General features: G+C 37.3%; 1 protein-coding gene across 1 annotated transcript in view; it reads right to left on the reverse strand.

Annotated features, from left to right (window-relative positions):
- LOC107710749 (uncharacterized) overlaps positions 1 to 18958 on the reverse strand; it is a 43574-nt gene that overhangs the window by 23565 nt on the left and 1051 nt on the right. The window contains exon 2 of the mRNA XM_016515591.1: positions 18720 to 18912. Coding sequence (XP_016371077.1) covers positions 18720 to 18804 — 85 coding nt within the window. The 5' untranslated portion in view covers positions 18805 to 18912. The remainder of the gene's footprint in view (positions 1 to 18719; positions 18913 to 18958) is intronic.

Below are 18958 nucleotides of genomic sequence, written 5' to 3' on the forward strand. Positions count from 1 at the left end.
TGTGTGTGTGAGTGAGTGAGTGAGTGAGTGAATGTGCTTGTGTAAAAAAGATCTATATTTTGCTTCATCTCTCATATCTTAGTCAACTCCATTACTATCTTCATTATTGTAACCATAAGCAATAATGTTTCTGAAAGAGTATGTGAGACTCTGTGCACAATTAAATCCTGTAATCTTGTGATGAGAGAAGTCTTATCTTTCAATTCAATGTGATTGTGCAGATGCAATTAGCAGCGCAGAAGCATTCTGAATGCCGGACACTGCACAATCAATGCCTGCTAGATAATGAGCAATACCCTTAATAGCCTCCTCGAAGGGACACACACACAGCTCAGAGATTTGAACATATAAGGCAACCATTACAAGCCTATCATGTACACAAACCCACGCACTGCTTTAGAAAGATGAACATATGGCTAAACACAAAGTGCTAGAAGCAGTGACTTTTCTCCCAAGATAGCGGTAGCTCTGAAGTGGCCAATCTGTTCTCCTCAACGCACAAATACCTATGGACCAAGAAAAACAAAACACTATCTGGAAACAAGAATATTATTTCACTTCCATGTTTAGTGCCAAAAGCAACTGACAACTACTTTAACATAACTTTATAAAGGCTACAAAAAATGTTGTTAACACAATGATACAACTTATTTCACATTGTTCTTCTGTTCAAAGTATACAATAACTGAACTAGAACCTTACAAATGACTGTACTGAAATGCTCTAGATAGACAGCAATGCAGTGCATTCTAGGATTGCCAGAATAGGGACAAGCAAATACATTATTCAATGAAATATTGAAACATCATTTACTTTGTATTCAAGTGACAGTGTATGTTTTTCTACCCACTATTAGAGTTATATCAGATGTATACACCTTTAAAACAGATTTAATTAATTTATTTATATTTTATGCTTTCAAAATCAGTGCAATCAATAAAATCAGGGCTATCAATACAATAAAATAATTTATTTTGCCTGTGCTTGGCAAAACAAAACAAAATACAAATGAAAGTGTAACACAGTGGTTCCCAACCCTGGTCCTGGAGGCACCCCAACACTGCACATTTTGCATGTCTCCTTTCTCTGACACACCAATTTCAGGTCTTGGAGTCTCTACTAATGAGCTGATGATCTGAATCAGGTGTGTTTGATTAAGGAGACATGAAAAACATGCAGTGTTGGGAACCACTGATGTAACACATTTGGTAAACGTATAATAAAACAGTTAAATATAATTAATTTTTATCTTTAAAGGGGTCATCGGATGCCCATTTTCCACAAGTTGATGTGATTTTAGGGTCTTAATGAAAAGTCTATACCATACTTTGGTTAAAATTTCTCAATGGTGCATTTTCTCAATATGGCGCAGTTGCTCTTCGGGTGTCCCGAGATTGAATCCCACTTCGTGGACCATTCCCGTTCCCACCCCCCATCTCTCTCTCCCACTCACTTCCTATCATATCTCTTAACTGTCCTGTCAAGGAAAAATGAAATCCTTGCTCAAAAATCCTTGCTGAAAAATGCTCACCCCGCCCCTCTCTTCTGTGGGGTGACGAGCCGTGCTCTGAGAGACTGTTTACTTTAGCTGCATTTAGCCGTGAAACTTGCTAACTAGCACGTTATTAGGAAAGGTGGTTGCAAAGATTCATAAAAAAACCCTTATACTCACTTGTAGGTGAAGCTGGATCACAAATGATTCGCGCGAACATATGGACACATTTAGGTAGATCAGGAGGTGCATTCCCTTCGCAAACAAAAGTAATCCACTGCATCTTCAGCGGCTCTGATGTTGGGAGTAAATGACGACTGCTATGTTCATTATTACATCCAACAACAAAACACCTCTATGGAGACATTCTTGTCTACGTCCCTGTTCCGGCATCGATACAATGGCGATCGGACTGTTACAGCTCACTCAGGGCGGGTCTAAGGTAAGACGGCCGTGTCAATCAACTATCGTGGGAGCGGCCTTCGTCTGTGTGATGTCACACAGACAAGAAGCTGAGAATGGCCTGATTTGGAAAAGGGGATATTATTTTTAGGGATTAAATAAAAACCACTGGGTGGATTTTTATCATTATAGGGTAGACGTGTGCACACACTGCCAACACACATTTATGTTCAAACAACATATAAAAGTGAATCTAGCATCCGATGACTCCTTTAAATAAACTAAAAGAAAACCTCCCCATTTGTTCTTCTGCATATATCCAAATACACCCTGGATAAAAAAAAATAAATAAAAAATGTTGTATTAATGTTGTATACTACGGCCTTCATATTGACAGTTTCTATAAGTTTTGGAACAGGGTGAATGTTTCTGGGGGGGGATCAGCAAAACTTGTGTCTTCAGATAAATAAGAAAAGCATTTTAGCTCCTGTAAATCAAACTAAGCACAGTGCACAAGGTGGGTAATTATATGTGATCTGCTGGTTCTTTCCTTCTCCTGTCAAGTAATTAGGGCCTGATTTTATTCTCAGTTACTTCAAAGTGTCATTTAATGGCTTACGGCTTCATGCTATTATCGGAAGGGCAATTGGTCTCTTAATCTTAGCAGGCAGTTTTCTGCTTCTCTAAATAAGCACTTCGTAATGACCACTGCTTTGATTTTATCAAATCATTTATAGCATTTTCTGTTAAAAGATGTTAATAATTTTAGAATTATTGCCTTTTTCGTTTAATCTGCTGAATCCATTCATGATGTGGTCACATCAAAAAGGAGATTACTTTATGCCACTGCCAAAGCGAAGCCCTTATCAGCGCAATAACATGCACACAAGGGAGGGGAGGAGAGAGGGAGCAAAATACAAATGGCACAAGAGGGAGCAAAATACAAATGGCACAAGAGAGAGAGGGAGAAAAAGAGAGATTTATTGCAAGTGTGACATGGAGACACAGAGGAGTGTCTCTCGTCCTCATTGGCTGAAACGTGTCTCTGTGGCCCATCAGTAAGGTTTAAAACCCCCCTTTATAAACATGAAAACGAGAAATTTGTCCATTTTACCCATATTACAGTGGTTATCATTTGGAACCATCATTCATTTTATTAAAAAGTGTTAAATCATTCACTTTTAAATTAAAACAAAACTGTACTGTGGAAAAAAACAGACTATCCTGGTAGCTTCCTCTGTTTAATAGGGCACCTAAGCTTAAATTTGTGACAGTAGCCTAAAGTAATTTGTGCTCTTTTTACAGAAGCTCAACAAGCATGCAATTTCATCCACAAGACGATGCATGTGCTATTCAAACAAAAAAAACATTTCACAAATATTTTTGCTCTTTTTATAAAAAGAAACTGAATTTTAGGATGTAATTTTTATAATGTTTAACAAAGAAAACCAAAATCTTTAGTGGCCGAGAACCTGCTGAAGTAAATCCACCAAAGTAACTCTCACACGCTACCACTTCAACACTGCACAGCTGTTATCTTACCTATTTTGCTACTGAAAAAAAAAAAGATAATTAGCAACAGTAGAAAAATGCATTCAAGGAGAACAGCACTAGATCTTCTGTACTGCAGGATGCACTTGGACAAAGAGAAGTAAATGGGCATTACACAAACCTGTAAGATCAAACAAGCCTTTCAAGTTGTACATTTTTTGGTTTACTCAGAATCAAACATAAAAATGCTTGTGCTTCAGGGAAATAAGACAGTTGAGACTTTTTACATAAATATTTAAGATAAATATAAACTCCTGGTGTAATGCAGATTATATCAATTATGTGTCTGAAGTGTTATTCAGTTTTCAATAAACAACCAATCAAATAAAACAAATCAGAACAAAGGGCTTCACTCTTCACTGCTAAAGAATTACACAGATTCAGAAAATTGTATGAGATTTAATGAGAATTCTGTGAAGCAGATAAAGAATTAGTGTTTATGATTGTATGGTACAGACAATGCGAATAAATATGATCTCTCATGAGGTCAGAAATGAATATAAGACACTATAATCGACAAATCATGTTTGCATTTGCCTGCAAATGTTTCTTTATCTAATAACAAATCCAAGTCTGATAACACAGTGCAGGCGATTGAAAAACTAATACCCTAAGCTCTAAATAATGTGTAACTGCATGAAAAGAGGAAATTCTTAGAAAAAAAAACAAACACACTCTCACATACATACATACACACACACCATATTGAATTAAAAAGTCACCCCCATTTATAGACACAGACAAGCAAAGCACTGATTTATCAGATATGGGACGAAACTTTACCTGCCATAGTTTCTAAACACTAAAATGTCAACATCTTTGAAATAAACCAAAGGCAATCACTAGAAATGTTCTTTACACAAATGTGCAATTTCATTAGATTTTTATCAAAATTATGAAGAACATTACATGATCACTCACAAAAAAAAAAAACTACATAGAAGCTAATAAAAAAAGCTTTCCATTCTACTACCATCCAAGTGAACCTTGAGCACAAGAGAGACGTATATTAATCGCTTTATTATATGATTGTATGTAACCAATTACTAAACAAAAGCCCGGAAAGAAATCTATGATGAATTCTTCTAAGTAGGTCAGAGAGTAATACAGCAGCTGATCTGTTTTCTCTCTCTCTTTTCCTCCAGCTGCTCAGGTCTGCATGTGTTCTGCTCTACTGTATTTCAGGCTCCAAAGATCAGGGATATTTGTCAACAGAATGTGTGGGCCGAAATTTCATGTGCACACACTCACATTGCTCTACGTCCATTACTACTTGATTACTGATATTCATAATGTATGTTTCCTTGAGAAGACATCAACTTGCTGTCTCTTATTCCTTCATACACACACACACACACACACGTATACACTCAGCTGCTTCACATGCATATGTATCATTTCCTGTTTTCCCAAGTCTTAGGTTTTTCTGCTATCCAATCACAATCACTGTAGAGGTACCCTGATGCTCCTTGCTTATTCTATTTCAGTGCAAATAACACTAATTACTAGTAAACACTGTTAAATTTGCAGTAAAAATACAGCAGCTGTGGTTGCCAGAAATTCACTGTAACAATTACAGTGACAATTTTATATCTATAATGGGACAGCATATTGATGCCTGCATATTTTACAAATAATAACCGGATTTTCATATCATGTAAAATATACATTGTAATATATTATAATATATAATTAAAGGGGTCATATGATGTTGCTAAAAAGAACATTATTTTGTGTATTTGGTGTAATGAAATGTGTTTATGTGGTTTAAGGTTAAAAAAAAACATTATTTTCCACATACTGTACATTATTGTTTCTCCTCTATGCCCCGCCTTTCTGAAACGCGTCGATTTTTACAAAGCTCATCGGTCTGAAAAGCGAGGTGTGCTCTGATTGGCCAGCTATCCAGTGCGTTGAAATGTTATGCCCCTTACCATACTGTGATGTAGGGGTGCTCCGATTGATCGGCCTGGAGACCGTGCGCTCATGCACACTCATAATGCCAGGTTCACATTACTTTGTTTCCAGTGCGGTGCGTATTTTTTTCTGCGCTCATGTTAACGGATTAAAGTGTTCACACTGCACACAGTTGCGGTGCGGCAGTGGGTTCCAGGAGCAGTGAGTCTGCAGTGCAGAGATCGTTTCCTCACCGAGTCTGTTTTTGCTGCACTGCAATTGCTGAATTAAAGTAGCAGCGCATTGTTTGTGGTAAATATGAAAACGAAAATGTAGTAATTACATACGAGTGTAAAAATAAAAATGTGCTGCATGATCGAACATTTAGGTGAGATAAATATATATTTTTGAAAAATGTCTAAAAAATGCTCCCCTCCACCCCTCAAATAAAAAAAAAATCCCCTCTCACAAGAGTCACCTATAAGAGAAGAATTCCCCCATTTTCAAAAATGAAATTCAGGCCCTGAATAAATGTCTAAAATTCCTGATTGGAGTATTACTATAAATAATTCTACATGATAAAAAGAACGCTTTAAAAAGATGGCTGCACAAATCGACAGAACACCGGCTTTGTAGTCTACTCTGCCAGGATCAGGAAACAGTCCTCCATAAAATGTGCTGCAAGACAGTGCACAGGGTCATACACACAAAACATGACACTAATATAATGCAATATAAACATGAACTAGATAAAAAAGGTAACACAAAACATAAATTCCTAATGCACATTACTGATAACAAAAATAAGAAGAAACAAAACCATTTAAATGAAATATAACCTAATGTGAAGTGTCACACAGGGACTTCTGGAAATGTTAACCATTTACAGTTTTACCATACAGTATATGTAGACAGTTTTTTCTGTGAGCAGTTCTTTTTTTTGTTTACAGTAAATACTCTCAGCATTATATATTTAAATGCATAGCGACAAGAACACACACACCTGTTGAAATTTTGCAGCCACAACACTGTGAAAAAACTGCGTCTTGCATCAATACTGTATAAACATTGAACTCCCACACAAAAATACACCCGCAAAGACTAGCCAGTTCTACCAAATGATAGTCCATATAGACAAGGTGAGCCAGCAAAGACAGAAAAAGAAGCATACAGAGAGAGGAAAAAAAGCGCTCAGAGGCGTTTACCTGAGAAGAAATCGGTGGACGTGCTCTCTTGCCTGTTCATTGCCAGTTTCTGTAGTTAGTCCGTCAGTGCGTGAGCAGCATAAGAGTGTGAGTGAGAACATGCCGTTACCATGTGCATGAGAGCAAGCATGCGTTTGGCGCGCTGTGTTTTCTGAAGACTATTTGCAGTCAACTAAGGCAGAGTTTTGTCTCTTGGGCAATTTAACTGTTACACATTTTACTCGCTCTCTTTTCCATTTTGTTTTGTAGAAAGGCAGTCAAGCTGGTCAACACAAATTAGGTGCATCGTTTGTTATGCATTTCAAATTACAGATCACAGACCGCACGCAGCAAGTGTTGATTAATGTTATAGAGAAAGCAGAGTAGGAGGATGTTTTTCTATACATGCATCTACACCTTCCATAAATCTGAATGTGTTAGTGGTTTGCTGTGTGTGTGAGTGAGCCTTTCAATGCTTCAAAAAGAGCCTCCGAATCCAAGGCAAACAAATTAAATAAAAGAGCAAGCACATTTTGAAAGATGGAGTGAGGGTAGTGGAGTAACAGAGTAAATATGTGAGAATCACGGTCATCCTAGAGATTGTGAGACGTGGAAGTGTTCATATGCGTGTGTACTAGTGTGCAATATTACATCTGTCCCTGAGATCTGTGCAAGCTGTACAATCTCTGCCTCCAGAGAATCGCCATTGGTCTCCTCCATTAGCCAATCAGTATGGCTGCACAGACGCGTTTCTCTGTGTGTGCTCATCTCTACCACAGCACTGAAGCTCACACTTCAGAAATGAACTAACAAATACACAGCCTCTCACAAACACACATCTTCAGTCCAAGATTAAACATTCTGTTGTACACAACAAAATTGTCACATGTGCCATTTTACACACTTAAAATCACAACATAATGCCAAGACAGCTTCAATGCCAACAATAAATTGCACACATGAGATCCTGTGCCTCTATTGGGCATCCATCTTTCTTCATTGCACCTTGTTCAGCACTGGCATGGCAAAAAAAAATAATAATAATAATTAATCAGTACTTATGTATTGTTTTCCAGTTAAAATAGGCCTCTAGATTAAGAAAAAAAATCTGCACACTAAATTTACCTCATTCTAAATACCCGTTTTCAAATCAACACTCCTGACAATCATTTCCTCTATATAATTTTGCTCAGGACAAATTTTGTAAAATCATAAGACTTTAATGATCCTATTGGTTAATTTAGCATTAACAGTTCCTGTATCAATATCCTATTAAAGTTGTGGCATTTTGCAGTCTCTCATCTGTACAGGAGGTAATGAACAACAATAACAATTCAAAATGTGATGACTTACAATATGTTGGCTAACTTATTTCAGGAATTTTGTTTATAATAGGCTACTGAGTTGGCCCTGCACTGCCTATTGATTCATATGATTTTAATTAATATGCCTATATTGGTTGACGTTTTTTACAACAGCCTAATGTACAAAGATCGTAATCTTAAAGGGGTCATATGATGTTGCTAAAAAGAACATTATTTTGTGTATTTGGTGTAATGAAATGTGTTTATGCGGTTTAAAGTAAAAAAAACACATTATTTTCCACATACTGTACATTATTGTTTCTCCTCTATGCCCCGCCTTTTTGAAACGCGTCGATTTTTACAAAGCTCATCGGTCTGAAAAAGCGAGGTGTGCTGTGATTGGCCAGCTATTCAGTGTGTTGTGATTGGCCGAATACCTCAAGCGTGAGACGGAAATGTTACGCCCCTCACCATACTGTTGATGCCGTGTCCGGCCGGAGCGACGAGACATAAACATTAAAACCCATTACAAACGAGGCATTTGTTGCATCCAGTGGGGACATAATTACTGATTATAATGACTTATGCTGTCTTTTTACGCGTTGCGTTGCATTGCGCCGCGTAAACATAAAACCCTGTCTGCATTTGTGATCAGAGAAATGACAAACAACAAGTGCTAACGTTAATCCACACTGCCCAAAACTCGCGTTTGAATCATCAGTGGCAAATGATAAAAGAAAACGTACTTACGTGAGTCAGAACTGCCGGCATTTTAGTCTAACGTAACTCTCCCAGGATCAGTAAACAGTCCTCCATAAAATGTGCTGGCGATCCACAGCACTAAGTTGATGTATTTCCTCAGCGACCAGCACAGATCAGCTCTAGGCATGACGAAGCGGATATCGTCCTCTTTTGGAAGACCAAACAAAGTAGTTTCGCTTTCACAACGAAAAACACAGCGGCCTAGCGTGAGCGTTTTAGGAGGGCGTGGACGAGTCTTAACTTTTATAAAGAATATCTCTTTGGATTTGAGACTTTAGTCTTTGCAACTTTACAGATCTTCTTTATGCACCAAGAGCTTGTAACACTCTAAAGAGAAAGGAAAAAATGAAATCGCATCATATGACCCCTTTAAGGCAAGCACATGGCATATATGTGACCAATTTTTCAACTATTTCAAATTGATTGCATTTCTGGAGGTATTTTATTTTATACTAGCAGTCAGTTGCACAATTTCAGTTTAAATGTCAGTGAAATTGTCCATAGCCCACACCTATTTGGTAAAAATGAAAGCTAGGTGTGACGAGCGGGGCGGGGCCGAGAGCCGTGGGAATGGAGCGAGGCCGGTGGAGTAAATGCTAGGAAACACCAAAATGATTCTTTCATGTTTGTTTTCAGTTTATCTGTATTGTGCTCTAAAATTATGGTGGTTTTTCTTCCAGACTGCATTGACAATTTAGTGAAAGCCATTTACCTTAATTAAACAATGAAAGCCTAAATAAAATAGCAATCATAGACTACATCTGAATTGCTTTTGTTCTGTTATATACAGTACTTGAACTGGAGCCAAGAAGATTACACAATAGTCCTAGCTAATAAAAGTGACATGAGAGGTGTGGTGGGGACTATATTTGTTATCTTTGGCAGTCAATACCGATTAATTGTTCTTTTCAAAGAACCTCTACAGCTTTTCTATTTATCGAGTCACAATGAAAACAAATGTGCTGCCTAAAGCTACACAACTCTGACAGCAAACTGCTATATTATTCAAGGAACACACAACAATGGTCAGTATTTGTGCAGCAGCTCTGATGAAATCTGACTTCAGTATATTAGAAGATGGTGGTTTATTTCTGCTAAAAGTGAATAATATGCATGATGATGATGAGATGTGCGCTCCTGCCCCACTCATTTCACAGTGCAGTGACAACATGACATGATCGATTCCTTGTGACTTTTATGGCATCTCACTCTTCTATTTCTTTCTTTGCAGCCCTCTAACTCATTCCTCACTCTCTTGCTTGATTTGATTATCCAAGATTTAAATTAAGTCGCTGTCCATTTGGTGTGACCATGATAACTAAGATATACAACAGCTCTGACAGGCCATGTATGAGTGAGCACAAGTTTGCTTGCCTTTACTTTGTCTTTGCAGAGTGTGTGACAAACGTGGCACTCTATATTGATCAAGACTTATCTGACAGCTCTACGAGTTGAGAAAGAGAGAATGTGTGTAGCTCCCCATCACCATAGGTTATATGTGAGGATCAAAGCAGAAGGGATATTACTCTTCCACTGACATCTGTGCTCAAATTTGGTAAGTGTCGGAGAGAGACACATCTCACTTTACTATAGTTAAAATGACAAATGATGACATGAGTAACAGAATATAGTCATGGGTTCTACTGCCTTGATGTATGTCGCTTTGGATAAAAGCGTCTGCCAAATGCGTTAATGTAAATATAAATGTACATGAACACAAATGCTGTCAGAGATTTGGAGAGGTTTCAAAGATTTGGTGGCTTAAAAATGTAAGTAGAGGATTAGCTCTGAAGCCAGGTTATGCAAGAGCATGCTCAAAGTGAAAACAGCATGATGGTTGATAAAAGAAGAACAGTTCAACCAAAAATAAAATGATTATCATAATTTACTCTTTCCTACATCAGGACAGAGTGAAGTGTACTAATTTGCTTGCGCAGCATATGGCCATATTTATTAAAGTCGCATTAAGATAGAAGTAGCAACGCATCCTCCTTCTTCCATGTTGTGACGTACATCCTAATGTAACGAATTATTGAAGAAGAATTAAAAAGCATCATGGGAACTTGGTTATATCCATTGGTTGTTGATTGGATTTTGAGATGTGGGTGTTGCACTCAAAAATTAACTGTGGAGGGGCAGGGTTAAGTGGACTAAAATTGCTGGAGAAGTCCGGCATATAATCACCAGACATAATTTTGATTAAAATCTACAAATTCACAAAGAACAAAAGTGATATTTTTACACAATTAATGAGATAGTTCAACCCAAACACTTCTGTCATCCTTTAATCACCATCATTGGTTTGGACATTTTGGGCCAGATTTACTATACAGGGCAAATTAGCGTGAGAGCGTAATTCCAAAACTGTGCCGATGGTAGGGCTGCACGATATATCGAAATATCGCAATATGCATATCGCAACGGCATGCGATATCATTATTATTTTAATAATAGGCTACTTAAATCAAAACATTGCAAAAGGTCAAAGTTTTAGTTCGACGCATATAGCAGAGAATTGCTTGACGCTAAAAAGAGTTAAGTGCAATAAGTTGCAGAAAACAACTCTTTGCCGTCTCGTCTTACTGTCTGACTCACACCTGAAGCGCGTGCATAAGCCGAACTGAATATGTCACTAATGTTAAGCAAACAACAAAACGGCTTTAACAAAGATTAATCTAAATTTAATTCATACAGTGAACACTATGCAGTGTTATTTTACACTTAATTATTAAATTTCTGTACCTGAATACTACTGTTTATTTTATCTATGCTTGTAAATTGTGTATTTCTTTTTTTTTCTTTTTCTTTCTTTTTTTTTTACTGACTGTTCACTTGCCTTTAATCATGTTTGAACTTTCTCAGACTATAGTTTTTGCTGTGGTATATGAAGAAGTACTTAAAGTGTGTGGAAAGCAAAGTTACAAGGATATAAAATTAGTGTCATTAAATTTTTTTTTGTATGTTCACATCTTGTTCACATTTTCTGATTTGTGACATTACTTTTTAAGTAATGCTAAAACACTGCTGGTCACTTTCAGAAGTTGTAGTGATTCTTTATTTTCCAAGAAAGAATGTGAAACAAATTGGTTATATAATTTTCTTTTTAAAATATTTTAAAATATAATTTAAATTGATTTTACACACTTTAAGCAACATCGTATCGCATATCGCATTTTTTAACAAGGTATTGCATATCACATTTTTCTTCAATATCGCACAGCCCTAGCCGATGGGAGGGGAAATTTCTGCGGGCGATTTACTAACAATGCGCAAATTAAAGAACACAGAAGCAACATCTCATTTACATATCGACCAACGCAATATTACATATCGCGCAGCGCAAATTAGCGTAGTCGCAAATTAAGAATAAAGAAATAAAGACGCCACACAGTACATTGAAAAGAACCGGATGCAAAAAAAAAATGAAGGGTTGCAAGAAGTTTTGATAGACCTGGTATTGCGTGACTCGTTCAAAGTCGCCTTTTATTTCCTGAAGCAAATTAAAAATAACATGACTTGGCAAACGATATGTTCGGACAATGTGTTTCTCTGGCATTCAAAATAAATGAATACATGTGGTAAAAATCCTCTCCCTTGAATTCTGTTCTCTGCAGTGCCTCCTCCTATTAACAACAATTGCAGCCATTTCAAGCGCAAAATAGTTTAAGACATGCTTTATTGGGCGTTAAATAATGGCGCAAATGCCAGTAATTTGACGAGTGCAAATGCCAGTAATTTGACGAGCGCAAATGTTAGTAAAACATGTTGCGTGATTCATTTGAATACTCTCCTCCAATAACTTTTGCATCTGAAAGGGAAACTCCTACAAATGTATTTTCAATAAGGTCAGGCGTAAAAAATAACTGTGTCCATGCCTTTTCAGCGCTAATTCGTCACTTAGTAAATCTTTTCAGCGCTAATTCGTCTCTTAGTAGTCTTTAGTAAAACCTGACAGTACAATTTTAACACCAAAAGACGGTTTGCGCTAGCTCAAGCGGTTAGTAAAACTGGCCCTTTGTTGGGTGTGCTATCAAGTTTGCAATAACACTTTTCATGATTCATGTACTGTAGATTTTCCTTATATAGTACTTGATATGCTATATTGTATCACTGTTAATAACCATCATTCAAAATCAACATACATGAATGAAGTCACAATGCATGTACAATATAACAATCAAATAACCTGCCAGTTGCAGCTGTTATGGATTGCAGGTGTAGTCACTGCAGTATCTGTGCTGAAAGTGCACAATCATTAAGGTGTATGCCAGGGGCAGCGCTAGGGGTGGGCTAAGGGGGCTGAAGCCCCAAATGTTTTCAGTCAAGCCCCGAATGTTTTTACTATGCCCTTTACGAATCATCACTGATTTTTCATGCGCATTTTTTCATTCTCTGATTTTTCATTAGTACCGCAGATTTGCTTTCTGCACATCCAACAGTTCACTCCCGACAAGACCCGCCCACTGAGGCTCGTACTTCTGATTGACATGTAAACTGGCCAACCAGCGATAAAAAGTTACAGCAGCTGCTTCAGGTGTCTGTAACTTAGTGTATAACTTATCGCTTTAATACCGATTTTGTTATTTTTGAATTTAGGTTATTTGTTACTCAACACTGTCACTGTGAAGCAACAAATATAGATATTTAATCATATAATGATATGCTGTCCTGTCTTCCTAGGACACGCACATTTAGAGCGATCAAATGAACGGTTTGGTCAGCATGGTCTGTGGCAGACTTTTAATTGTAGAGACAATATTGTCTTTTTTTCTCTATTTCACTAAAGAAAATGGTTCAAAACAAAACCCTGTTGAGTGTCTCTGCAGCAACACACAGCGGTGTTTCCTTACTGAATGAATTTGCGTTTTTGAACATCTATTTTATTTCTAGCATTTTTATTTCTGTATAGCCGTTTTTATATTTAAGACATTAATCTTATTATATTATTTATGCAATTTGTAAGTGCAGTGTAATGTACAAGTGCTAGAAATAAATTTTAAAAAGTGTATAAAACCCTGCATGTTTAATTAGGCTTATACTTGAGTAAGCCACTTACTCAATGTAAATATATACGTATATATATATATATATATATAAAAGTGTATCCCATGTATTTTGACACATACATGGATGTCTCTGGGCTATGCCCCGGATATATATACTCACCCTAGAACCGCCCCCTGGTGTATGCGCTTACATAAAGCTTTATTTCACATCCTGACAGCTCAATGAGGAAAGGAATTGTAGTGTTTGCTGTAGGGGTGTCAAAACAGTAAATTTCTGCATGCATATGCTGAGAATAGGTGCCTGATAGAATGAACGTTTATTTATCATGCAGTTAAGAGTGTGCACACACACACATTTTACCATGACACTAATTCAACAGCGCGATTATGAATTATGGATCAATGATACTTCAGATACATGCACACTGAAGCATGCAAACACACACACACGCACACACACACACACACACACATAACGTCCTTGAACAACAAGGCTCTGGTAAACAAGTGGAGTAATAATCACCCATGTGTGTCTAATATCTCAATTGCTACACATCTGATTGATGACCCTACATTTAATCATCTATGTCATCTTCCAAATGACTGAAGTGAAAGTTACAAATATGATTATATGCCACTCGGTTCACAAAGTACACAGCTAATTTCTAATACTTACTGTAATTCAATATACATATTTGCAGCAAGTGGTCAGTAAAGCCTGACCGACTGCATGAGGAACATCTCCAATTTACATGACTGCTCAAGAACTTTCCAAAATCTTTTGTGGAACACAAAAGAAGATGTTTTGAAGCCGTTCAAAACATAATGTTTTGTGTTCTACAAAAGAAACAAGATGAAGGTGAGTAAATGATGACAGAATTTTCACTTTTGGGTGAACTATCAATTTACTTTAAGATGCAGTGTTTCCCAAGGTATATTAACGGCGGCCCAAGTATATTTGGAGAAACACTTTTGCTTTTATTATTTTTATCCTCATACTTTTTTTTATCCAACCGAAATAATGAAAACATCCGCGATCGATTAACTAGTGGAATATCTCCCCTTGCCCTACATGTTTTGTATCTGCTCGTTCTGTGTGTGCGAGAACACACAGTTCTCACTGACATTCCCTCGTGCGCTGCAGAGACAAAGGCCATGTCCACACGTACACGGGTATTTTAAAAAACTGAGTTTTTCCTTCTTCCGTTTTAAAAAAAATCTCTGTCTACATGAAAACGCAAACGCATGCTATGAAGCACTGTCAAGAGCATGCCAAACCAACAGGTGGTGATATAATCTCAACCGTGAAGCCATGTTGGTCAATCCGAAGCCTGAAAAAGTTTCCAGTAGGCGGAGATAACAGCGCAGGCTCCGACGTCACAAGCCAAAAACTCCGGTTTCGCTGTCTACACGATAACACTGCAACCGGAGTTTTTGAAAATCTTCACCCTGGCAGGCGTTTTCAAAAATGTTCGGTGTCAGTGACCTGGTGCTGCGTTTGCGTGTGGACAAATGGCCAAACCGCATAGAAAAAGCTGTGGTTTTAAAAATAACCGCGTTCGTGTGGACAGGGCCAAAGACAGGGCTCGACAGTGCGGCCGCTTCAGTCGCATTTGTGACTAAAAATAGATGTGTGCGAACTGAAAAATGTATTTACGAGCAAGTGTGCGAATAAAGCAAAATCCCTCAGGGTGAGTTTTCTTACATTTTATTTCATTAAAAAAAAGTCTTCAATACATGAAATGGTAAAACAAACATCTTAATTATTATTTTAAGACGTCTTATATTTGAGGATGGAAAAACAAATCGCGATACAGCCTATTGATTATTAAACTTCAAAGTCGTGGCCTAATGGTTAGAGAGTCGGACTCGTAACCCAAAGGTTGCGGGTCCGAGTCTTGTACCGGCAGGGATTGAAGGTGGGAGAGAGCGCTGTACATTCTGTGTGTACAGCGCTCTCTCCCACCTTCAATACCACGACTGAGGTGCCCTTGAGAGCTGTTGCGCGTTAAACAGACTCGCGCAACAGCGCTTCAAACTGCTTCAAAATGATTCTCAATCAATGAATAGCGCACATTTATGGCAAGCGATTGTTTATGTACTAGTTGATGAATTATGACAATGTCTACTTTATGACCTTTATATAATATGTATTAGACGGTTGTAAGAATGCATATTTTATCTCTCATCTGAAGGATCAGGCCACAATAGTGTAGACATTTCAAAATAAGAGTCCCTGTGTTTTTCGGGCTTGTTTTTGTTTTTTTCTCTGGGCGTTATTGGTATTTTGGTTACACAATAAATTGTATTTAATTTAATTTCCATTTAATTCATAGTAAACTATTGTAGTTTCTGGCTGGGATGCTTCCCCACAGGAAGAAAAGTCAAAGAACAATATTTGACACATATTATTCAATATATAGATTTTACTATTATCAGTAAAATCTGTGTCCCATTCACTGATAGAGACACTATATGGAAAAGCAAGGAGGATTCTACCATTTAAATGCTGTAATTTTGCATAATTTACAATGCATAATAATGCATAATATGAGTATGTAATTAAATATAATAGTAGCCTATGTAATTAAAATGAATTTCAATAAATACAAATACTGTTAAAAATCACACATTATTTGTTATTTGTCACATATAGTAGACCATTTTTGGCCGTGGGTAATAGGAGGATTTTCCACCCGGCTACCACCGCAAGTATATTTCAAACCTGTGGGAAGCACTGAGATGGGATGTTTTCGTAAACGGCCCCAGAATACTACCTAGTTTTTCTACATAGAGAATAATCCCTCATCTGTGCTCAGGTTTAAATTGAGTTTACAATACGAGCCCATTGTAATACTGAAGTACACACATCTCCTCCTGTTACAAAAAGAGAGGATGTCTGCTTTGGAATTACAACCCCTGTCTGTAGTGACATTTAACCAGAAGTGGAATTCATGAGCATGTTCACCTGAGCGAAGAACGGAACGATAGGATATTTACAATGGGTCATTTAGTTTAAAGAGAAGGGAAGGCAGCTTTAGGAAAGAACCTGAAGGAGCCTGAGGGGAGCATGAGAGCTTCATTCACACCCACTGACATTTTCCAGAGGACAAATCAATTAGCAGGGTATTAAAGAGAGTCCGTGTGTGACTGAGTCCCCAGGCTCTTAAACAGTAACTGAGAAAGCACTGCAGAACGCATGCACAAGCACACACACATAACAACAAAAGCATGATCAGACACCCTCTAGATAGAGCATGAACAAGAAAAACACAGCTTCCACTAATAAAACACATCCTGGCACGGCAAACTCTTATGCTTCCTTTTATATCCTGCTGTTAGAAAAAACCAATGGGATCTAGGGGAGCAGGACTAGGTAATGAAGGAGTACTAATGATTTGAAGCCTGAATAGTTGTGATGCATCCAGAACAAGATAAAAGAAAGAGCATGGAATTCAACTAAATAACACTGTCAACCAACCATATTCACAAAGAACTAGACTGTTATGTCCAATGTTAAAATAAATGTAAAATATAATGCTAAAGGCTGAATCCAGTAAATATCATTTAAACAGTTTTAAAAGCATTACAACATTATAATGTAAAGCAATCGATATTACTGATTATTATCCATATTATTCATTCCACTGCCCTGCATCTCACTTTATTAAAGCTCTTTATGTTGAAAATATGGGTATCCTATTTTCCAAAACAATATAAAATATGAGAAATGTTGAACTCCTATTATGTATTTTATTTTTTATTTTTTAAGTTCCTCCCTGTGTGTCAAGGGTAAATTTATTTAACCTCATGTCCATTTAACCTCTAATACCATCGTAGGCACCACAATTTGTACAGCCTTTCCAAAACACTTCTGTGTCATCAAAACTTTGCATGCATTACTCTAAATGAGAAAGTCAAGTCAAATTTCAAGAACATAATTAGCGTAACCAGTTTAAATATCAAATGTGGGTCAAACTGACCCATAACAAAATAGGAGTGTTTTTCTTTTAAATAAATTTTAAATACATTTTATGTGAATGGCCCCTCAAACAGGTGTGCCTGTGTTAAAACATGAAGGCATCTACCAGTTATTCACTACAATCATATACGTCCAACATTAAGACAGAACTGTGGTGTATCATTTCCCATAAATGAGTATTTGCGACGCGTGGTATCAAACCTATAGATGCAGCCAGCAGTGCATTAAATATGCTTTGCTAATTAATAAAGCATAAACTTTCTGGAAACTTTTTTTTAAGCAAACATGAGTAAATAATGTGCCACTGTTACTATGTAATCATGTGACTTGTTCCTTATACTTTTTTTGTCATTGTGATCATTTACATCAGATGACACAGCAGTGTGTCAGAGCGTCTGTCTGGAGGGGAAATACCCACCAACTATAAATGACATTGATCTGAAAGAGGAAGAACATACTATCTTTAAATGGAGAAAAAAGGAATAGGTTATGAGCACTCAACATCTTTATACTCGCTGTACTAGAATCACTAGATACAGTGAAAAAACGTATCAAACAACAACTCTACCACCCAGCAGGCTTGTTCTGAAGTGGAAGTATTTTGAATTGGATCAGTATTAAACAGACCTACTAGCAAGTTACTTTCCTTCAAGGACTTACTGGGCAGCTGTTTTCTCCGGATTATCTCATAAATTCCTCTGAGACAAATCCTCAGAATTCTTTGAACTGTGTTCTACACTGATTTTAACTGAAGATCCGCAAAAAAGGGCATCAACAAGTATCATGTAGAGCCATGCCTCAATTAACACGTCTGCTTAAAATACAGTAAATGACTGTGTGTTGCCATGGCACAGAGTTCCAAGCTCATTTCTCTAATGTAGAAAACAGCAGTTTTATTTGCATGAGGAGGTTTCTCATGATATACACACTAATCTAGCTTGCCTGTTTCAGTGTAGATTTTCTGATTTACATTTTTTTTAATTAAAAAGGTATTTCAGGGCAAAAAAAGGCAAATAAGTGATCAGATCTTGTTGCATTAGAGAAAGTAAGCAAAAAGCTTAAGCTAAAATATTGCAGATTTTGTCCCCTTGTTCTCACTGTAAGCACTGACTCTCCACCCCTCTTATGGGACTGTCCTACCTGAGACTTGAATCCATCCGTGATGTGGTTTGTGAGATGAATAGAATAAAGGGTTCTCCATTGTGTTTCTTCTCCTTTGCATCATTGTGATTGGTAATCTGAACCAATAAACCTGAGGATAATCTTCTGAGAGAGGCAGGCATCCCTCTATCTGCTACTGACTGACGTTCCAAGTCCTCTTAGCTGCAGCGTGCTTCAGAGAGAGAGAGAGAGAGAGAGAGAGAGAGAGAGAGAGAGAA

This window comes from Sinocyclocheilus rhinocerous, unplaced genomic scaffold, assembly GCF_001515625.1.
Source record: "Sinocyclocheilus rhinocerous isolate Xijiao unplaced genomic scaffold, SAMN03320098_v1.1 scaffold2071, whole genome shotgun sequence".
In the NCBI taxonomy this organism is placed as follows: Eukaryota; Metazoa; Chordata; class Actinopteri; order Cypriniformes; family Cyprinidae; genus Sinocyclocheilus; species Sinocyclocheilus rhinocerous.